At 38.3% G+C, this 24,288-nt stretch overlaps 1 protein-coding gene across 2 annotated transcripts in view; it reads right to left on the minus strand.

The window, feature by feature from the left end:
- LOC308053411 (LIM zinc-binding domain-containing Nebulette) overlaps positions 1-24,288 on the minus strand; it is a gene marked incomplete at both ends in the record, with an annotated part of 245,672 nt that overhangs the window by 117,884 nt on the left and 103,500 nt on the right. For both annotated transcript variants that reach the window (XM_080364268.1, XM_080364267.1), the window contains one exon: positions 15,097-15,204. In XM_080364268.1, the coding sequence (XP_080220394.1) occupies positions 15,097-15,204 (108 nt within the window). The remainder of the gene's footprint in view (positions 1-15,096; positions 15,205-24,288) is intronic.

Genomic DNA, 24,288 nt, shown 5'->3' on the forward strand with positions numbered 1-24,288 from the left:
CTTGGAAGTAAAAGATATGGCAGACTGGGAGATCTTGAGCTATGGTCCTTCACACATTAAACCTGGAGCCTCCTTGGTTTGCACGAACAAATGCAGCATGTGAAGTTACAGCTGATATTTCAAATCCAAGTGTCTCTGCCAACCATTCATTCTGTTTATGAATCCATGCCAATTTAACTGTTTATCCAGTGGGACTGAAAAGGATGATCAGCACAGTGCTTTCCTCCAAAATTGAGAACTTTCATGCAATTTCGATAAAATTCTGTATAAAATTAATTTAAGGCATCACATACACAGGTGCAAGCCCTCTGTCCAAGCTTTTCAAGCAAAATAGGGACTCCAATCTGAATTCTGCTTTGGCTCAAAGCAACTGTATGTTAACTATTTTGATTTCTCTCTTTCCCTTCCTCCTCTTTCCTGTCTCCTCCAAATTTTTATGAAAAATAGGTCTGTAAAGTGAAACTTTTCCAATGGCAGAGATATATGGGCAGCACAGGGACATAGCAACCTGTATCTGAAATGAAAGTTCCACACTATAGACTACCATATATTCTGAGCACAGAACAAGTACTGTCCTTGTTTCTGTTATGAATAATTTTGAAATGCTCCACATATCTGGCTCTGTCATCGCAGCAAAAGCAGTAGTGAAATTTCAATGTCTTTCAAAATAAAAAGTATCCAGGAAATGGGTCAGACACAAGAACTACATCCAGATCTATAGTTATAGGGACATTAGTATAATTATTAATAATGATAGTAAGAATTTTAAAAAGGTCTATCACTTTTAAGTTTTACACTGTTTCATATATTCACAGCAAGCAAGGAAATATGGTTACCTTTACAAAGAGCTTTATGAGATCAACAGGCAAGGAATTTCTCAAAGGCTGTATTCTCATATGATCTCTTTTTCTCAATAATTCTTTTTTTTTTCATCAAGTAAAACACTGTTATTCATTGTGATTAAGGTTTTTCAACATTATTTTCTATATTTTCCTAGATTTCCAAGATGTCTATCATTAATTAGGAAATCCACTATACAGCCATTGAAATTCTGCAGTGCCAGTCACTTAAGCTAAAAAAAAAAGGCATTAAACTTTAAAAACCTTATCAGTTCACCTGCAGAATGGGAAGAGACACAACACTACTGAACTCCTTTGGCTCTTTTTAGGACAAATATCTCTTTGGCTCTTTTAAGACAAATACCTTGAGGCTCAATGATGAATCATTACAAATGCAATCACAAGCAGAGAAAACTGTGAATCCTGGTTAATCTCAGCCAGTGCATTATGAACTCCATGGTTATGAGGATATCAAAATCTCTCCATTGTTCTCTGTGGATTTGGCACTGTCTGAGGCATAATGCATTAGTATTTAATATTTTGCTTTTCTCTCCCACCGTAGCTTTACTAATTTCCCTGCCAGCAGTTGGCTAGGTTAACCCAGCGTTTCCCCTGATACCTGCTATGAAGGCAGGCAACCAAGGATGATGAGAGATGGGGAAAGAAAGGATAACAACGGGAAGAGACAGAAAGATTTCTCAGTAGGCTGTGATGCAAGAGCACACCAAGAGACAGCAATGGACGTAAGACAATAAAAAGAGTTAAAAACTGCCCATTAGTTTTGCAGAAGACGACAGAGAAGGTTGTTCTGATCCGGTGGTGCTGGTAGAAAACTTGTTGGGAACAAGGCTGCTATAGAGAGGAAAGAAAAACCCACTATTTAGAAGACCCATCAGCCACATGGGTACTGAGCAATAACCATGCAAAGTGGCAAGATGAGAGAGAAAAGAGTTTCATGAAGGTGAAATACATTAAAGACACAGCCAAATGTGAAGATTTTTATCACAGAAAGTAGCTTCATTGAGCTTCCAGCTCTGCCAGTCCCTCTGTAACATTACATAGACATCCTCACATAAGAGTCAGGTACTGTTACATATGAACACCCTGGGAAATTACTTCTACCTATTACTCTGGAAAGCAGACATTGATTAGCTTTCAGAAATAAAATTCAAAGACCAGAAACTGGCAAGATTCGACCACTGCATTTATGACAGTTCTTTCATATTACTGAAGGTATGTGCGTCTAAGAATGGAATCCTAAAAGTGAACTCTAATTATCAAAATACAGCCAAAGAAAAAAAATGCTAATAATAGTAAAGATAGTAGAAGTGATAGATTTTAGATGTAACTATTTTCAAACAGCAATGGTTGATCCATGCAACAAGTCACAATTAAGACAAACTGTCTGACTAACATGAAAAACCTCAGGCAACACCGGGTTAGATATTGAAGGCCAAAAATCTCAAGACTTCCAAGATCAGGTTCAAAACCTCTATGACAAGATTTCTGTGACTCAGTGGCACTTACAACACAATGTTCCTAACTGAAGTGAGTCAAAGTGCTCCTTACACAGGAAACTTCCTGAAACCCCACTCTTCTGTCCAGCCAGTCCTTGAAAACTGATAAGAAATAGGACTGAGCAAATGGCCCTGTTTTGTGCAGGACACATCTCAGAACAGAAACCAAACATGGATCAGGATAGGCAGGTGAATGAATGCTAGATCGACAGGATACTTTTTAACAGTCAGCTTTATTAGTTTCACATAGGACTGTGTGCCTCAGTTTTCAACCTTCTCCCTCTTATTTGGAGTTGCTCTCAGAAAAGGTCATGTTGCAAAATCTAAACAAACTGCTAACATGGAGCAGATTTCCTTGGATTGTCCAAGTTCCTTAAGGTGTTCTGGACCATAGAAGTATCTTTTTCTACAGGCACAAACCTACCAGATAAATACTAAGTCTCGTTTATACCCGCAGGATATACTCTACTCCCAAACGTCATTTATACATCTGGCATATATTTACACACAGCTCCCAAAGCTAAAGCAACCAGCATGGCTACTTTTCTGGCTTCCTACCTTTCCTCCTGTGTCACACATACATACACACACACACAGAGTGTCTGTGTGTGTCTATCTTCTGCTGATCCACACTCAAAATCATGGCAAAAGTCAGTTCCTACATCTGACAGATGCAGTAAGTCATCCCCAAAAGTTCAGATCCATCATATCAGATGCAATAGAATCACAGAATCATTTAGGATGGAAAAGACCTTCGATATCATTGAATCCAAATGTTAACCTAATATTGCCAACTCCACCACTACATCATGTCCCCAAGCACCATGTTTACACATCTTTTAAACACCTCCAGGAATGGTGACTCCACCACTTCCCTGGGCAGCCTGTTCCAATGCCTGACAACCCTTTCATGAATAAATTTTTCCTAATATCCAATCTAAACTTCCCCTGGTGCAACTTAAGGCCATTTCCATTAACATTTTGAGGCTTTATCAGTTGCAGCCTTGCTCACTGGTTATGCACCAAGCTTCCCTGTCAGGGGTCTCTGACCAGGCTAATTTTGCATGTTGCAATAACCACCTAATCCATCCATGTCTTTCTAAATCCTAATGGAGCACCTGCACATCCAGACATGAATCTTCCTCTTGACATCCTCCATGAACATAAATTACAAGTTTAGTGCACACACCAGACAAGCCTCAGTGACCCCTTGACAGGGCAAACAGAGGTCATGCAACAATGTGATTTTCAGCACCCACTATTTCCACCCTTACGCTTTCTGAATTTTAAAGCCTGAATTTGCAGATAGTATCACTCTCCAGTCTTACAGGAGTGCAACTTTGAAGTGACAACTGACTCCTAAGCAGGATAACATAAGCAATGTTTCCATTAGCAAGCACTGCAGCACAACAGGAGCAGATCTGTACAATGAAACAGTTGGTGCTGTGGACATAAAGTCCATTTTTCACAGCAGAGGGGAGTAGCTATGGGCCAGCTCTAGTCTGGTCCAATGGACTGGATACACTTTAGTGGCTTGAGTGCATCATTCAGTTTAGTTTCATCTGGAATGAATCCACTTTGCAGACTCCAAGACAGTCCCTCAATGCCATGGAAGGTGTGGCAGGACAATTAGAAGATCCCCTTGAAAACCATTAAAACGATAGTGGGGCTAAAACCATCTTACCTCTTGACTAATACCTGGTCTATTAATGGCCATGGCAATGCACAAACACATGCATGTACATAAGGAGTACCTGTCATATCCCAGTTACCTTTGCATCTCAGCCATTTCTTCAAAAATTTGCCATTCAAGGCTCTGAAAGGCTTTCTAGTTTGTAACAAAAAGGTCAGGAAGATAATCAGATGTCATGAATGAAGCCTGTTGACATCAGAGAGGGCTAGGTACATAATAATCCTTTTTAACTCTACTTCTGTAAATTCAGCCCAGCTGTGTATAAACAAGGAAGCAATACATTCACCACTGCTTGGTAGAGCTGAGCCACAGCTGTAGCTAGAAATGGCACGAGGTACTGAGCTCACTGATGTTGGTCTCATTGAGAACACCATCATGGCTCTATCATTGCTCAGTAACATCTGCTTAGGGAAGATAGCTATAAAACACAGTCTTCCCCTTGCTGAGACTCCCAGTTTCCCACCTTCCTGACCCTGTCACTGGATTTGGGTCACAATGGTTAGTACTTCCTGATGGATTTAACTCCCACGAGCTTGTTTAATCCTTCTTTCAATGTATGTTATTATTTTAGACTTCACTGTATCCTATATTAATGAGTTTCACGGTCTGATTACATGCCTCATTTTTTTTTTCTTTTAAGTATGATGCCTGATAATTACACTCCCTGCTCCTAGTTCTTGCCTTAGAAGAAGCAGTAAATAATCATGTTATCTTTTCCAGCTCTATGCTATCTGAATTTATAGTTTTATTGCACTCGGTCTTTTTTTCATACTTAAACCTTGGTCCTCTCTTCTGTCTTCTCAGTATCTGTTCTACCCATTTTTGAGACAGGCTGATCATTTAATCTCTTATCCCTTGATTTTTTTTATCACCACCAGGCTTTTTTGAGCCTTTCATCCAGTTCATTTTTGTTAAATAGGAACCTGACTGCTAACTGAACTTCTCAGTTCAAGACAGCATGCCAGCTGTTATCTGAGCCAGAAACATGCACTGCACAGAAAGGAATGCCAAACAAGAGACCTCATTCTATGCCTGCTGCCCTTGTCATATCTACAGCTCTCCTGGCACAGGCAAAGAAACCCTTTGGCCATTTCCCTTGTCCCAAGGGCAGCCCAGCCCACACTAGAACACGTGTCCCTGCTGAGCAGACAAGAGAACATGAGAGATGAGATGGAGACATCTTCCCAGATCCTCTGAACCCTTCATTTCTCATCAGTAGTGTCTGAGGGAGCAGCACTCCTGAGTGGCCCCAGCTCTGCAACATAATGGTAACCAGTATCATTCCAGAGAAAAGATAACAAAGTGCCTTTGTTCTACTCCCTAAGAAGAGAAGGGAGTAGGACCTCTGCTCAGTATCGGTATGCTGAGGCACAGCCCGAAGACACCAAACTCCGGGTCTTGCCACAACTTCCCCATGGCAAGCCAATACTCCCCTTTTTCCCCAAAGACCACCTCTGCTGTGCCAAAATCCACAGCAGCCACACTATTCTCCTCAGCTGCTTAGCCACTCAATATTCTAGAAACTGGAAAGAGCTGCCCTATTATGCAGTTAACCCCAGTTATTATGCAGTTAACCCCAGCAACATAAGTCACACACTCTGGAGTATATTTCTCTAGTCTAAAGGCTGGAAAAGGGCTGCACTGGACAAACTGGGTAGGGATTAAATTTACACCATCATTCCCTAGTGAAGAAAGCAGGAAGCCAAAACAAAGCAAAGGCAACAGGAGTGAGGCTCAGAAAGGCTGAAAACAACCACCTCTCACCTCATTTCCCACCTCATTTTCCTCAGATTAGACTTTCCAAAAGTCCAGTATTCAGTCACTACAGGGACTGAGGTTCAGACTCCCTCTATTTGCTGCATGTGGCTTGCTTAGCGAAATATTCACTATTTGCCCCCTTATGCCTCATCTTTCTGGGGGACTGAACAGGGTCACTGAGTCACCAACTGAGGAAAGACAGGAGACAAGCAAATTAACTCAAGGCAGATCTGTAAAGAAATACTTCACTTTCCATTAAAATATTGTGGTTGCTAACAGCCAGATTAGGTTGATGTGAGCCAGAGAAAGAACCTTTCAAAAAAAGTACACAAACATTTCTGTAACTAAATCAGTAATTGAATATACAAGAGTAGAAAGGGTTAGAAAGCAATACTTGTGTCACTTTGATCTGCTTTTTGGGAAACTAAACTCTTATCCTTCAAGATCTTCGTATACACAAGCAGAAACATCACATGCAAACTTTTGTTACTTCCCCTCTTGTGTTAGGACAGTTAAATGTTTAATCTTTACACCTACTACAGTGCTGGCTGGCTTTGTGACAACTAATGTATCTACTGACAGGCTAAGGAAACCACAGACATATGTGTTAACATGCAAAAAAATAACTGAGTGCCACAAAGGACCAGATACCCCTGCTGTCAAGGTCAATGGAGTCTGTGAGCATCATAGGGGTGAGACATTCCAATCTCCAGGGATCAAGATTAAAGCTGATATTAGCTTTAGAAGAAGCAGAGCATCTTGTTCTTCAGCAGGAGGTTTACTGCCTGAGATGCTGCCGTAGCAACTGATGCACAGCACAAAGCCATCAGATAAGACAAAATTAAAAGCTGAAATTATAAGTGGGTAATGGACAATATAGGAAAACAAGGAAATAAGAAATTCTTTTCCTAGTAGGCATTTAAATACTCGAGGATTTCTGGAGGTGTTACGTCCTGGTTCTCAACTTTTTGGCTAATTCATTTTTTCTTACTCTAAAAAACTTCACTTTAATTAGCTCCCAAGTTGAGTTACTATGAAAAGAGTTTTTATTTTCACTCTCTTTTTAATATATGTAAAAAACCACTGGCTTCAAAATATGTACTCTTTAAAAATGATCAGTGATTTTTATATTGCTTAATTGCTTATATTCAAGCAATACAGGAAAAAGAAGTTTTTTGGGTATTGTCATGATTCAGTTACTTACTACCACAACAGAAAAAGTCATATATTTAAATATCAGGAATTTTCCAAGTCAATTAAGTCTTGAAGTCACTAGTGTTTAATGAAAGACTCAAATCCTTCAGTCAGATGACAGACTAGTGCTTACAACAGTTGCCACAAAACACTTTTTGTAGCTCTCTTCGTTACACCTTGGAATTTCTCATTCTCTAACCTACAGTACAAAGCACCATGTGCACTAGAGTCAATAGTGCAGCAAAATGTGAAAATAGCATAACAGTAAAATTTATATGCACATTCACATAGCCATTTTAGCCTCCAGTTACGATGTTTAGAGTTTTAAATAAGTACATATTGACCTAAAAGTTTACTTCTGTATCTGTAACACATGCATCTGTTGACAAGATACGGTAATTAGTGCGGATTAAAAATTAAGTCCATGAAACACTGTGTTACATATTTAAAGATTATGTAGTAGTTTCTTAAATTACTGATGTCTTTCATATAAGCCTTGCCTTGCAATATAAATGTTATGTCACAAACAGATCATGAAACAAGTAAGACATAAATTGGTATCTTTTTCTTTCATATCTCCTAACTAGATATTTCTATTTTATTATTATTTTAACCAGAAAAAAAAACACTTTTTGAAACTTTGAAATGTACTTTAACATCATGAAGGCTCTGTAACTTTTGTAGTCAACCAATTTCATATGAAAGCAGTGATACAGAAGAAAATAAGCAGTAGTACAGCAATTTGTTCAATAAATTTATAAAAAGGACTTCTGAAATCCTAGAAAAAAAAATATTATTAAACCACAATAATAATATATATCATACTGTCTAAAAAAGGAGGGAAAGGAGTTTTTTCTACTCAAGCCTACAGAATTAAGCCAGATGGAATAACAGCATTTTAGAGGCAGCTACGTAGGCATTACATCTGCTTGCTTTGACTACCAGAGATCCACTTAACCTAAAATATTTCCCCCTTCATCTCTGAGGACAGTTTCAGCTTCACATTTGTGAGGGTTCTTTTGAGGTCACTTATCCATCCTTACTGTGGGGCTGCTGAAAGGGAGCCCTCCCCATGCAGAAATTGTCCCAGGATCACATGCCAATCACGTCCAAATACAATCGATTCTGACAGACAAGCACTTCCACTTTATAAAATTTGCTGATGTAGCATTTCTCTCCCACATTAGTAGCTTAGCAGAACTTCAGTATAAATTTGGAGTTAGTGTTTCTATGAATTTCCCCAAATGCTCATCCGAATTTAGACACCAAATGCTATTATGGAAAGTATGGGTTATAATAGCTCTCTGACACCCATTATAAATCCCTATTTTTAATGCTAACAGTTTTTCCAAATGCAACTGCCTCTCTTGGGCAGGGGTTTATCTTCCAACTTCTCAATGGCAAAATGCTTCTGTTCTTTCTGGTGAAGAGCTGTGCACCTTTCCACCTGCATTACAAAAGAGTCTTCTGACTGTCACTGACGGACTCCAATGCTTTTCTTGCTCTGGACCAGGATGGTGATCTTCAGGAGGTGAAGAATGTCACCTTGTTAGGGTTATCTGTTTTACTGCTCCCATGGAATATGACCAAATATGACTGAGTTATATGTTACTGCAAATTGAAAGTCCACCTGCTCAACAGAACTTTTCTAGTAGTTAAAGTCAATTAAATTATGCAATTCCACCTGTACTGACAGATTCATACGTAACAAATATAATGAGTATCTGACACTCCAAAAAGTATCCTTTCATTTGGTGTTTTGAGGTCTAAAAATCCTCTTTCTTCCCACATGTTGGGAGTTATTGCCACGTATATTACAAGGATTAAGAAAGGGAGACAAAAAAAGGGAACCTGAGAAGTTATAGGGACAAAAAAATAAGTCAGCACCACCCCTGATGAATCATGAACACACTGCTCTGGATTTTCTCTCATCTTTTGCAGCAAACAGCTGCAAAATTCCCTAGCAAAGGCTGTCCCTCCTTCTACCTGCAATAGTTCACTCTTGGTGCCACTTATTGGATTAGCATGGATGCTTCAATCTCTGTGCTCTAGCTCTTCATGTAAAGAAGGACTGCATAAAGGGGGATTCCAATCCCTCCTCATTTCTTAGACAACTCTGAAAACAATTTCATTCAATACACTTAAGGAAGTGAGAAAGAAGTTTTGAGGAAAACTCCACAAAGAAGTTAGAGGTTGTTTTACATTTTATGATGTGCAGAATATCATACCGTACAGTAAACAAACAGTAAATGAAAGAAAATATTACAAAGCTGAATGCTTAGTGTCTGTTGTTCCACACAGGGAACAAAGCAGGAAAAAGTGGACAAAGCAACATGCCTTTAAACAATTTAAGACTTTTTACCGAAAATGTAGGTAAAGAATTCATATCCGATGGTGCTAATTTAACACTGTCTTTTTTTAACTTTGCATAATACTTTGATAATGATCATTAAAGAAAGACGTGTCTTCTTCAAGTAGAATACACATGGAGATTTGAAATGCCTTCTCAAGTTTCCAGTCACTCATTTAGCACAAGTTCTATGTAAATATTACTTACATTTCTTTAGACTCATCATTTCTTCAGCATGTATTCATTCATTTTATAAATTTCTGATACCTATACAGTACATGAAAGTTATATAAAAATCTGCAAAAAATATAGTCAATGAAAACTAATGTGAAACTTTTGCTAAGTCATTTCTAAAGCATTTATTAGGACTATACATTTAAAGGCAGAATTATTTCTGCTTACTCAAAATGAGAAGTCAAAAACTTCAACACAGAAATATTAGAAAGCCAAAGCACCTGGGGCTTCTCACAATTTTCATTCAATGTATCTATACAAAGCAAGATCAGAAAACAAATCCAGAAAGGGGACAAGGTTGGACATGACTCTATGCATGAAGGTTCATTGCACGGGAGCACACTAGGAGTTCTACCTTCATGCAGAGATACACTGGTATTGGCACAGGAATGATGACATATTCAACTTCCTAGCTTCCAACCAGGAAAAAATGCTGTTGAAAACAACTGGCAGATGCTTAATCACATGAGTTATATACAGCACATCTGAAATGCAGTTGTGTGGAATTAAGCCTAAAGCATACCAAATATGAATAGTTCCTGGAGTTGCAGTTCATGTCAAACTGTCAGAGGAACCAAGGGGAACAGAAGGCTCTTGCTGCATCAAGACTTCCATGGCTGCTACGGGCACAAGGCACTTCATATGCTGGTCAGCAAGTGCTATTCTGTCTGTTAGCAGACATAGTTATCATGTATAATTAAATACATATTTTCCAAATGAAACAACAAAGAAAATCACTATTAGGAATATAAAGACAGTCAGATAAATTGTGATTAACTTTAGAAGCAGTGAAAACCCCAGCAATGCCTAGAACAATATAAGCTCTTTTTGGATGTGATTTAACATGCTTACCCAATCTCTTCATTGATGTGCCATGGTTGGTTTTGTGAAATGTAGACATTCATGTTGCTGACAGTTTTTCTTGTTCCCTTTCATGCTGTTCTTCTCCTTTACTTGAATTCAATGGAGGGGAAAAAGCCCCTAGAGGCAAGTATCCGCAGTATCCTACAAACAGAGCTCCAGGCCTTGTTAACATCTCCTGACAAATTTTCCACAATCTGTTTTGGGAATTTAAGACACCATTGTATCTGAGCAAGTAAACAGGTTGAACAACTGTCCCAATAGCTTCTAAATACAGAGCCATGGCCTAACACCTGTTAGGACCAGTTTCTAGCTTCAGATGTGCAGATGTACACAAGCACAGTAGCAATGTCATTTTTTTGCCTCCTTCAGTTGCTACATGAAGACGTATTTGTATCACATCTGAGGTGGTACCCAATTCCTCATCACCTGTGTCTTTCTCCAGAAAACAGGTGTTTAGCTGATTAAAATTAGGGGAAAATCGTGTCCCCCGCTGTTTCCCCTAAAGCTGTAAAAATTTAACTGAAGGCAGAATATGACCCTTGATACTTAAAAACTGTATGTAACCTATTTCATTAAAGATGATTAATATATAGCTGTCCTCATTCAAATCCATATACACTGCTTTTGAGAATGTTACAAGATTTTAAAGAAAATTCTATTGTATATAATAAAACACTATATGTAAAGAAAGTGCAATTTTACATAATAATTTTATGAATATTTAAAATACTATTTTCACACAACTAAGGAAAAAGCTCTAATAATTCACTTTCTAGAATCAGATTGTTAAAAAAAGAAAAAAAGGCAGCAGACCTATTGGATTTATTTGCAGCTTTTGCAATTTTCCAAAGTCAGGTGGATTTCATGCTCTCTCTCTCTCTGCATCCAATACAGGCTTCACTAACTTCAATGAGGAGTTCAACTCCCAATCTATGGGGAAGACAACTCCATCCTCCAGAGGTGAATCTATGACTTTCTCTTTACTGACTGACTTTATCAACCTTCTTAACTTACCATCTGCACCAAAACAGGATACCTTAGAAATGTGCTTTGTAAAACAAATTCAATCTGTTTCCTTATCTTCCTTTTTTACCTTAAGGTACAGTTTTCCTTTCACATACCATCCAAATCTCCCGGAAAATGAATCACATGCATATAAAAGAACCGTGTGACTCCATTTTGCAAGCTCTCAAAGGGAAGAAGGGCACAGATGCGCATGGCTTCTTGTTCCCACATGACTTCGGTTCACAAGAGCATGAATGTGGAAGCGAGAAACGCTTCCACAGGCTCTCACTGTAATGAGGACAACCACCGTGAGAGCTTCCATGTGCCTTTCCAGCCATACAACCAAGCCAAGGAACCTCTGCTATCCCAGCACCAGTCCTTATCTTAGTGAAAGCTTCTCACTTCATCCATTTGCATGGACACCTGTTTTGCTTTATACTTTGCAGACATTTACCAGGAACAGATTTAAGAAAGAGTGACTTATTTCACATAGGATAAAACATGCTTCAAGCCATATATCTAAACATAAAAGTGCAGTGGCAGTAAGTTGCAGCTCATGGCAGCAAACTGCTGAAAGTGTTCCATTTCCCCAAAGGAAACATTATTAGATTGAGTTCCCACTTCTTCATTTACCCATGTGTCATGATGGATCAATAAATAGACTTTTGCCATCTTCTTTAACTACTATTTTCCTTTGTCCACCTTAACTTGTTCCTTGTAAAAGTCAGTTTACAGTAGGCTTATTGGCAAAATCAACTATAAAAACATGTAGTATTATTTTCATTTTGGCAATACTTGCATTCATGTTGAAAATCTTCTCAAAGCTCAAGATGGATGAAAAACACTACAAGGTCTTTTAACAAAATTAACACATTTCTCTATGTGAACAGTATAAATTTTGTGTGTATTAACTACATGTTCAAGGCCAAGAAGCAGCAACATCTCCAGCAGACGTAACAGAAAATTTATATTTGGAACAATTGAAAAAATACTAATAAACTTGTATAATATTTATAAGCATGTATACTTTTTATAATACTTATAAACATTTTCACACATATTCATTTGTAAATTTTAAAATACCTGTTCAGTCATGCAAAGGGTGCTAAAAATCCTGCAGCCTCAACAGTAAAAAAAGCTGCTTGGTTTATGCAGCCTCTGAATCAATCTAGACTAGCAAGCCAATACTTCTGGTTTACACCTTTCAGGCTAACTCAGCACTAAGAAGCTGTAACAGTTGTCATTTTGGACAGCTGAACCTGAATGTCCCAGAAAAGCTTTGTGATTCTTTCTAATGAGCATGTTTTACATCTGCAGAATTAGGTTTTTAATGCTAGAAAATATGAGACACTGGGGTAAATTTCATTATTTTCTAAGAAACTCCATTCTGGTCCTGATACATTCATTAAGCCATAATATACCTTCCATTAGTTAGGTCTAACTTAGGACAAAAAGACGATATTTTACAAATATTTATGCTAAATAAGATATGTTATCATTCCTTATATTGTTATTTATCTTCATCAAAAATAGCTACACACTTAACTGCTCACTTACCCCTTCAAGGAAGTTGTTACAATTTTGTTTCAAATAGGCTCTTTCAGAAGTTAGTTATACTCCAAGGTGAAACCAAAACAAAACTGAAAATTAAATACATACATATTAGTATTCTTCCATGTTGCTATACATGAAAAGTAAAATTATTTTAGAATTATTAAGTTCTTACCTTTCAGTGCCTTCGAACCTTACTTAGGTCCTTATTCCATGATTTATACTGTTTATCTGATAAATACAGAAACTATTCTGTGTGGAATGCGTTTCTACAACACAGGAGTGTTCTAATTAGATTCAAGCTGTGGCCTATGCAGAATTATCTTTCTATGATATAATGCCATAAATCAAATGACTATTTTATTGTAAGCATAAATGAAATAAAACTTATTTTGCCATTCATTATTAGTTATTTCTAATAGAATCCAAGACTTGGAAGACCCATTAGCTACATACATGAAGAAAAGAAAACAACTCTGTATTGTTAAGACTGGATAGACCAAATCTATATTGTTAAGACTGGGTGTTTAGGAATGAAGAGAGGGGAGTGGCATATCCAACCATGGAGCAAAAAAAACTTAAAGGAAAACACTTCTCACATTTAAAAGGATATTTCTGCATCTGAAAAGGCAGGTAGATAAATTTGGTTCAGGAGACAGATAGTACCATAAATAATGCAACAAGGTCTTTTGCTAGAAGAGAATTGTCTCACTCAACAGAGCTGGGAAGAAAAAACTCTTTCTTATCTCACAAAACTTCTTCTTTGCTTTTATTTTCCCACTTCCCATAACAGAAAATCCAATACGCTTTGAATAAGAGAGAGAAAAAGAGCATGCAAATTTCATCCTACTGTCCTGCATTCTGGTGTTGAGGTTACTGGGCTCAGGAGATCTGATTAAATTTCTTGGCATGCCATACCCAGCACTGAGTTCCACTAACCTGCTGTAGGGTGCTCCCCTCCACCTCTCCTGACACAGCAGACCCCAGCAAGGGACTCAGTATTCATCAGAGCATTGCGTGTTTCATCTCCCTGATGCGTTCCAGAACTGCCCCACACAAAAGAATCACTCTTGCTCAAGGAAGCTATGTAGGTCATGAGAGGACCTAATTTAAGTTACTGGTCTGAATAAAAAATGCAGCTAACTAAAGCCAGAGACTCGTTGAAGCTTCCCAGATCCCAAATGGAAGTCTTAATGGCCGTGCTTTTTGCCACTCTGAAGAATTCATCTTTCCCTCTCACAAACCAGAAATTTGTAAAGCCCCAGTATTTTTTTTACATTTCACAAACTAATCTATGGAGACAAGTTCTCGCAGTAGAATGACCAGGAGGGAAGCCAGGACAAGCTAATCGTAGATTCTGTATCATTTCTAGCACACACTAGTTCTTACCTATTTCAGACATATCAGAACTTGCACTGCATATCACCCAATATTACACAACGCAGTGAGTTAAACATGCTACAAGGGAATACAATATAAGTAAATAACTTTCCTAGTGAAAACTTAAGTCAGGAAAAGTCCCATTTTTAAGAATCCCGCTCCTGAAAGCATTCTGCATTCAAACTCTAAGCTAATGAAATGTATTGTTGCATTTTGCTACTTTGTAATTCCTTTCTCACCTTGCAGAACTTAGTCTTGCATCTATTTTCTTATAAAACTCAGTATCAAAATTTTATCTGCTTCTAGAAAACTCCATCTTGTCAGTTATGCAAATTTTGACAGCCCCTGCTAAAAAGACAAAACTTGAGAGCTATATAATTAATATAATTTACATGTAAATAAAAAGTCACAAAAGTATTCTTAGTTGCTAGGAAGTCTATTGAAAAAAAGCAGAAAGTGTGAAATCATTTTAGTATAGAAAAATTTTTGAGCATACTTGCTGAAAGCTGGAGAGGTGAACACACATTGCCAATGTGCTGTACAAGTCCATGGTATAAAGTTACACACACTTCAAAATCTGCCATACACAAATCGGTCACCAAAAATCAGATTCTTCACTCTCACAGACTTCATCAGAAACACCAACAAACACGCCTTTTCTTAGACACATCATTTCTCCATCTACAATCACTTTAGGCGGCAGTCACATACATTACTGATTTGTTCCTGAGTCTTTTTCAGTCTTTGTAACTCCGGCGTGTCGGTGACAATACTGAACCCTCTTCCTTTGCTTTCTTCAAAGTCTCTTTTGTATTTTACCTACAGAACACAAAATACAGAAGAAAAGGGTTGTTTTTATTTTCTGCAATGTGCCCCTAGCAATGCAGCAATTTTTTTTTTTTTTTTTTACTGTAAACAAAGCACTTGTGAAAGGCTTTGAGCTCTTAAAGGGGAATCTGTCCTTCCTCTACAAACAGAGATAGGGAGGAACTGGGCAAAATTCCCCACTACCCAAATAACTCGCATTCCAGTGTGCCATGGGTTCACCTCCATGCATAATGCAACTGTGGAAAGACCACTCTCTGTAATCATTTCATTCTCAGAGCAGTAACCACAGAACTGTAGATGCCAATACAGCATCAAGCAAGCACTTATTTTCACATAAAAAATCAGCTTTATCTAAGTCTGGAGTCTTCTTATACACAGCTTCACATTCCAGCTTCTCTTCATGATGAGTCTACCATTCTCCCCCCCCAGCTGAAACACAAATTACACGTCTAAAAAATGCTGCATGAAAAGAGTATTTAGAAGATTGCGAAGTCAAACATTCAGAGGTTAGAGAATGGCTGCCCATACAAGCTTAATTTGTCTCTCTTGCACATATGCATTAGGATGCTGTCTTTAATCAGGTATTCGTATATTAGCTGTTGACAGGCCCCCTGCTTTATTCTGTACACAGCAGAGATTGTTCCATATGTGGTTGCATCTTTTTTTCAGACCAGACTATCCAAACCCTACCATCAAGGTAGGCTTATTAGTTTCCTCAGAAGCTTTTTTATAGCTCTCATCACAGTCATTAATCCATATTCATAACACATCCTGGCAAGTAGGAATCATATTATCTGCACTTCCTAGGGCAACTTGCAAACTGAGGTGAAAAAAGGTTGATTTCCAAAAACATACAGAGGGCTCAGGATGTTCACTCTCAGATTCTCAACACTTGAATATGTTCACATTATGGACTTAAGTTACTTGTACAAATGCTCGGTTTTTCTGCAAATCAGTCTTGAGGAATCTCAATTTCAATATATAGAAACATGACGAAATCTGCAAAACTTTAAGTCACTGCTGATCAACAGACAGAATTGTAGCAAAGAAAAAGTTGGGACCCATGTCTGCACAGATAGATTCAGCAACCTTATTCATAACAATTTCTTTTTACTTCCTGTGTCCCCTGCTTTATTCACTACACACATCCAGATTTTGCAACACATGAGAGAGCAGTAGAACAAAAAGCAGTGTTCTCCTTTATACAACTAATATATGTTTATGTTTAATACAACCAGCTTATGCATCAACCCTTTAGTTCAAGGCTGGCTTAGGTTTATTTCACCAGCAAACACCTACTGTTGTGACAGTGATAAACAGGAAAAAATACCCTAGATCACAAAAATAAAGTTTCACAAGGCTATAAAATACTATTTGTCCTGCATGCCCTAATCCTTGATGTGCACATTCATAATATTTGGATTTTCTTCAAATGCAGTTTCAGGGTATATAGTTATCACAGTATACAGTTCATACATAGGCCCATCATACAAATCCTTGAGACACTGCAGTAAACAACCACAGAAACCACCATTTTTTCTGTATTCCACCTGTAGGGCTAGCTGAAATTCATACATGAATGACTGCAGATTTCACACAAGTATGTTGTTGTGCACCACCCTGAGACTAAGGAAACAGCGCTTCCACTCGGGCTTTTGAGGAAAGCATGGACTAGTGGCCCCTGTCCTTCTGTTCATCTTCCCCAGGTTCAACCCTTTTCTTTCCATTTTACCACTACTATCAGGCATCACTTTGTCTCCTTCTGAGCTTCTAAACTAGTCTAGTCCACCTCTCCATGGCTTCTTGCTAAGTCTCTTCAAATACCTTTACCTGTCTTTTCTGTTGCCTGTTACCTCCCTTTACTTCTACCAAAGGCTCCCCATCTCCCCACTGACTCTCAGAGGCTTCCTTGAACAAACAGGGTGGACACAATATTGCAGGACTGTCTGATGCTAAGAAATATGTATTATGAGTATATGTGAACTTTTTTTCAAGTCATACAGAACTACCAAATTTGGACAGACTTCCATGATCAAGGACTTCTAACATAAAAGACTTTCTTCCAGTGTCGGGAATTTCAAGTAAGGGAATCGAAGTCTGTTCTAGTCCTAGCCTTGGAAAATACTGAGTTTTTTGCATAAAAATTCCAAATTCAGCCTGAGGTAGAGAGCTGACATGGAACAGCCTTACTGCTTAAAGTTTAGTGGCATTACAAGCAAGTGAAAACATCTTACAATGGGAAATGGGCTCACCCTTGCCTATAAGAGAGATTACCTATTGCTAGAAAGAGCATATTAGTTCCAAATGTACCAGCCATTAACTTCCAATGACCTTTATTAATCTTAAAAAACACAACAGAATAAAAGAGGGAACCAGACAGTTTTAGCTTCACATTATTTTAATCCTTCAGACAGATTAAAAAGGACTCCTACACTCTATTAACAAATCACTTCACAAGCCTGAGTTTAACTATATTCTTTAGAGAAACTACTCCAAAATCATTAAAAAAATAAATTATTTAAAATATTAACAGACTTATTATATGCATTATTGGATTGTCTAACTTCAAAATGCAGATTTAAGTTACAAAAACCACCAAGAAATGTAAAGTTTCATGAAGACCACAGCTCAGTGAAGTATAGCCCACTAAAACCACTAGCTGTTATAAGTTCAAAAGAACAAAATCCCTTCATTTCCAGAAAATGTCAAATAATAAAGGTGCCATCAGTTATTCAGAACTTGGATTTTAAAAAATCCTATTCAGTATCAAGAATATATAGGAATGAAGAAGGAAGAAAACAAGTGACGACTGATGTTCAGTTTTAGATAACTTCAAAATACAAGACTATCTTGCCCACAAAAGCTTAAGCTACTACAAAATCAGAGATTAAAATGCATTTTAATTGCTTTAAACCAATTTACAGTAAAAAAAATATTCTGTATAAGAGCTGTAAATATCACTCTACTGAATTACTTAACTGCGTAGCGGGTCTGGCTGGGATGGAGTTAACTTTCCTCATAGCAGCCTATATAGTGCTGTGCTTTGTATTTGTAGGGAGAACAGTGTTGGTAGCACACCAGTGGTTTGGCTACTGCAGAGCAGTGCTTGCACAGCATCAACCATGTCTCCTCAAACTCACCCAAAGGCCAGTAGGCTGGAGGTGGGCAAGGACATGGGAGGGGACAGTCAGGACAGCTGAGCCAAACTGACTAAATGGATATTCCATATCATAAAACATCACACTCAACAACAAAAGTTAAGGGGGAGGGGGGCATTCTGTATTAAGGCATTTGTTTTCTGAATCAACCGCTTTGTGGACTGAGGCCCACCTTCCCAGGAAGCGGCTGGACATGGCCTGCTGATGGAAAGTAGGGAATAAATCTTCTTTTTCTTGCTTCGCTTCCGTGAGTGGCTTTTGCTTTCTTCCCATTAAACTTGACTCATGAGGGGTTTTCATCGTATTTTCTCCCTCTGTCCTGCTGAGGAGAGGGAGTGAGAGAATGGCTTGGTGGGCATCTGGCAGCCAGTCAAGTTCAACCCACAACGAACTGGAACCCTTGAAATTTAGTTTTGAAATGGAAATGTCTATAACCCCTAATGACTGAATCATAAATGTGTTCATTTCCTACAAGGATGCTTTTTAGCAACTCATTACCAATATCCCAGGCAGTGGGTTCATAATGCCTCCCTCTTGGCTCAAAAATTCAATGCAGCCTCACAAATGCAGAGCACCCTCAGCAGTGAGTGCCCTGAAAAACTGACCCTTTGAAAAACAATGTGTGGCATAAGCATTAGAAATAAAACAGTAATGAATCACCACAAATGAAAAAGTTTTAAGTGAAAATACTTCATGAGAAGTTATTCTGCACAGACCCACAGTGAAAGGACTAAGTGATCCAACAGATCTTTAACAAATAAAACTTCTCAGATTCATGGCATCAGCAAGATCTGTTTGAGAGACCTCAAGACAGGATTGTGTAAATCCATTCACAAGGTCAGCAAGAAGCAGCCAAGGACAGAGGGTCCATCTTACTCTGTATACAAAATCTTATGCTGAAGAAAATGCTGCTTATTTCTTTGCAGGTATACATGGTACTTGGCAGCAAAGCCACCTATTAGCAAAACAATATTATTTTTTCCTGGGAGAAACTCAAAATATAAATGGAGCCTAAAATCTTGATTATTCTCTTGGATTTTTTGGTACCTACCCTTAGTCCAGACTCATTTACAACAACAGAAGCATGTATCAGTTGAACAAACAACATAGGAGTCCAAAAACACCAAACAACAACAAAAGCAAAACAAGAATTCAGCATGGAGGATACTCATACTCTTATCAGCAATGGAAAGCTGTGAATACAGCTGACCTCAGAAACACTCTTTATTCCATCTCTACCTCAAAAATTTACTCAGCCACTACAAAGTAAGTATTAAATTCCCAAACGCTAAGGCAATGATCAAAACTGGTTTCCTGTACAGTCCCTTCCCTACTTCCCTGTAGAGACCAGGTAGCTATGCCAAAAATCTGCTCCCAAAATATCCTTACTCTGAGACACTGTCCCACAGACTGAGGCATCATGATGCCTGATGTCCAGCAAGGAGTATGCAAGGGTAGAACGAGAGGACAGGTCATCTCCACACCACATTTGCTGTGAGAGGAATATTCATAGACAGTCTTTACCACACCCTGAATATTTATGAATTTGTTTCTGTATGTTGTGTCTGAGGTTTTCCCAGAGCCATCTGCTCCTTCTGTGCCCAGCACACACAACTACTTCCCAAAGGTCACCATCTGCTAATACACTGGTTTTCACAGACTGGCAAAAAAATCCTCTACCCCAGTACAGGTCCTGGAGGTGCAGCTTGGCAAAGATGTCTTTGTTTGGATCTGCTTCTTCCATAGACCACCTACACCTGTTGATTTTGCCTTGATTAATCTTGCTTCTTACAAACTTAATGGCAAGACAGAGTAAAAATTTACTCTGTAAATTAGGTTTCTATCAACACAGCTAAAGAAAGTGTTTACAAGTAAATCAACCATGGAGAAGAATTCCAGACTAAACTCAGTAAGACTTCCTTTCAGTTGACTAATCCCTCTTAGGAAGGATCTCTAACATTCAGAACTTGGATTTTATAAAATCCTGTTCAGTATCAAGAATATATAGGAATGAAGAAGGAAGAAAACAAGTGATGACTAACTTTCAATTTTAGATAACTTCAAAATTCAAGTCTATCTTACCTAGAAAAGTTTAAGCTACTACAAAATCAGAGATTAAAATGCATTTTAATGGCTTTAAACCAATTTACAGTAAAAAAAAAAAAAATATTCTGTATAAGAGTTGTAAATATCACTTACATTAATTACTTAACTGTGTAGTGGGTCTGGCTGGGATGGAGTTAACTTTCCTCATAGCAGCCCATGTCTGACAAAGCTAGGTTCCAGTCTTCACTGCATATCCTTGTCTTCTAAAACTGCCCATAGCTCTAGGTCCCATTCATCTCCTTCTCACTTTAGAGGTACATTTAAGTCCCATCTAAGACCCAAAAACAGTACTTAAGCTATCCAAGCATTGTTTCTCCTGATGGCAGTATTCTCCCACTGTCACTCCATTAGAACTGTTGTCCACTGTAAATCTAAACAGTCATCTGGAATACAGGAATTGGCAATGACCCAAAGGGCAAACTAAACCATGCTCAAGATTTTTATATGAACTGGAAGCTATAGATTGGGAATTCCTTAGGGAAGTCAATGACCTATGGACTCCTAAAAGACCACTGATGAATGAGTGCTGCTGGAAAAAGGGACAGTGTTACAGAGTTCATCCCTTTAGTTCTACTGTTCTTAGGCAGCTAAAGGAATCCACATTAAAAGAAAAAAAAAAATTTATGGGAACTAAAATAAAACAAAACAAAAATCCCCTGAGACTGCATTTGGCAAGTTTTTTCAAATAGTCTTTAGAATGCATGGTCATATTTCAGAAATTTTTCCTTTTACTATTGTAAAATAGCCATTTTCACAACTCACAGCTCTTGAAACATTCATCATAATAGTTGAAACTTTCTGAAAGAAGACTGTTTCTCCAAGATGTTTTAAATCTGAAAAGGCCAACACTCCAACACTACAAAAAACATTTGTAACTATACAGAGTAAAAAGATTCAAGTGTCATCACTAACATTACATACACTGTCTTTCTGTACATACCACTCAAACATTGGGCAAGTCTGTCTGTGCTACCCTGTAGAGTATGTCTGAGCAAGTCTCCAACCATCTGCAAATCTCTGCACTGCAATTCCCTGAGGACCTGTGCAGTTTTGCCAGGGAACTACTTCTAACCATCAAAAATCTTGGAATCCATGTCAGAACCATTAAAATGTTGGATGGGTGCAAATTAAAATGTATAAATAGTAACTCTGGAGATAATGTCTCTATAATGTGGTCTCTCTATACTGAGAATGGTGACAGTGGCTCACAGAAAAAGAACAGGCAAAAGCGTTCCAGATCCCAGGATGTGCAGGGAGAGGAAATTGGAGGCAGAGAGAGATCAATAGTTTCACAATGAGAAAAAGATGGAGTCCTCTCTTTGGATATATCACAATAGCAAGTGAACAGTAGCTGGGATCCAAGTAAAATTACAAGTGAAGAGAGAGTGATCTGATACTGTTTCAACATGCTCACCTAGGCTCCACTCCATCAATAGGTATTTCCACTGAAACTGCTTAGGTGCTTCTGCCCGATAAATTATTTTTATGCCACCAAGTACACTGCTTAAGCGCCTTATATCTTGTTTTGCTATTACGCAAAGTGGAAGTCATATCATTTTCTGTTAAAATATGGCACTAATGTTCTCTGAAGTCTGCAGACACAGAAAAGGTTACATAAAGAATGAGACAGTGGCAGATCACGCTGTTTTGCACCCACTTCCACCAGCAATTATCACCAATTTAATTTGTGAAACAAACCTTACAACAACATTTTACAATCAGTAAACACATTCCATGCGGAAGTGCAGGTAAGGAGAGATAAGATTGCAACCTTTATGTCAGAGAAATACTGTCAGATCTTCTGTCCACTCTCCATTGCTTGGTATATTATGTTTTTGAACTAGTTTATCTCCAAGGAACAGAAGTCTGAGGAGATGAAGGATTTCTTACTCTGTCACAGCAGAAATAGATCTGCCTTTACCAAATCACATCTGCAGGCAGTAAATGAAAGACCAATACATTTAATCTAAATGCAACCTGATAAATTACTACAATTTTTAATAATAACCTCTAAAATTAAATTAGTGACAGCAAACTCCTCCAAACAGAAAGATAATTATCAGCTGTAAAGTAGTGCGAAAAAAATTAAATGCCTCATATGTAGATTTTCTAAATCTTGGAACATGGTGTTAACTCCAGTTCTGAATTAAATACACAGTCACTGTCTTACTGTTCTCCCCATTGAAAAGGAGAATAGCCAGGCAGCCACCAAGCAAATTATGAACTCCTGAGCTGTGTACTCTGAGGGAAGAACACAGTAAATCACAAGCATGTGGGCGCCTGCCCTGCCTACTTTCTAAGGTGGACAGAAAATGCACAACTGCTGGTTGGCCAGGGTGTCGAGACTGAGCTAGCAAGTCCTGCTGAGGCAGGATACGTTTGCTTGGGCTCCGTGCCATGCACACCATGGCCATGCAGCCTTTAGTCGGCCCATAGTACCAGCAGAGCTCAGAGGTATCTGCCTACTGGGTACCAAAAAGATGAAACCCAAAAATGCACAGCCGCAGAAAAGTCACAACAGCAATTCTGAAGAAGAAAAAAAAAATTGCCCTCCCTGCAAAAACCCCCCAAATAAAACCTCCAAAAAGCTACCTAATAAATCTGTCAAATAACACAAGGGCCATATTGGTCCAAAGAGTGTACAAAAGTCACACAAAGAATCAAGCCAAAAACCAAACTAATAAATACAGCATGAGATGTAAAGAAGATTGACCCCAGAAGGGATGTAAAGAAAACTGACGTCAAAAAATTGTAATACAGACCAAAGGTGCAAGTTGTAGTCATATATAGCAAAAGGTAACCAAAACAAACTTTAACAGGCAGTAGAAGTCAGCACATGACATGCAGGGTGGGGAGGAAGGCAGGGGGTGGAACCTCTACAACTTTAATGAACAGCTGCCAAAAATAAAAGGGAACATTCACTGCTGTAGCAGAAGAGGTTGAAACAAGTCCAACTGAGAACAACCAGAATATGTCCCAGAACAAAGTGCAAAGGAAAAGGACCTCAAAAATCTAGATTTGAGCAACATAAACCTGCAGCCACACAGGCATTACAGAAAGTAACAGGACACAGTGAAATTATACCCCTCTGGCTTCTGCTAACAGTTTAGCAAACTTGGGGTGTCTCATGTCGGTCACTCAGATGCCATCTAGCTGGCACCTTTCATACCACTCGCATTAGTAACTATCCTCATTTCTCCTTATCCTACAGTTTCTGTTCTCTACATCCTTGATAAGGACACACCACCTCTTATTCCACAGAGTTAATGGATCATTTGCATTTAGGTGCTTTTAAAGAAGTTCCTTACAACTGCTTAGTCTGCCATTTTTTGGTTACTTCTCAGTACTTCAGAAGGAACTTCCTTTTTAAAAGCTGGAAGTAAAAAGGGCAAAAAACATGAAAGTCCATAAAACCATCTTCCAGTTAACGCCTGCAGTTTGGCACCCGCAGATTAGTTTTAGGATAGGAAATTTTGCATAATTTCAGTTTATTCCTGAATACAGCCATTAATCCAGCAAACTCTTCAGAGGGTGGTAACTGGCCAGAAACAGCAGCCTCATTGGACAAAAAGCAGATGTCTCTACTACAGACACGTACACACAACCTCATCAACCAACGTGCTTTTACGGTGAGGGCAGAGAAAGTGACATTTTCAGGGAACAACTCAGCTCATTTAAAACATCTAACAAAATCCTGAGATGTAAAAATACATTTTTAAAATACTTAAAATACCTCTAGATATCTTAAAAAGACATCTAAAACCAGGTGAAATGAACTCTATCCAGAGCCCAAATATTCCCCATCATGGTG

The sequence above is a fragment of the Nesoenas mayeri genome, assembly GCF_963082525.1.
Source record: "Nesoenas mayeri genome assembly, chromosome: 2".
Lineage (NCBI taxonomy): Eukaryota > Metazoa > Chordata > Aves > Columbiformes > Columbidae > Nesoenas > Nesoenas mayeri.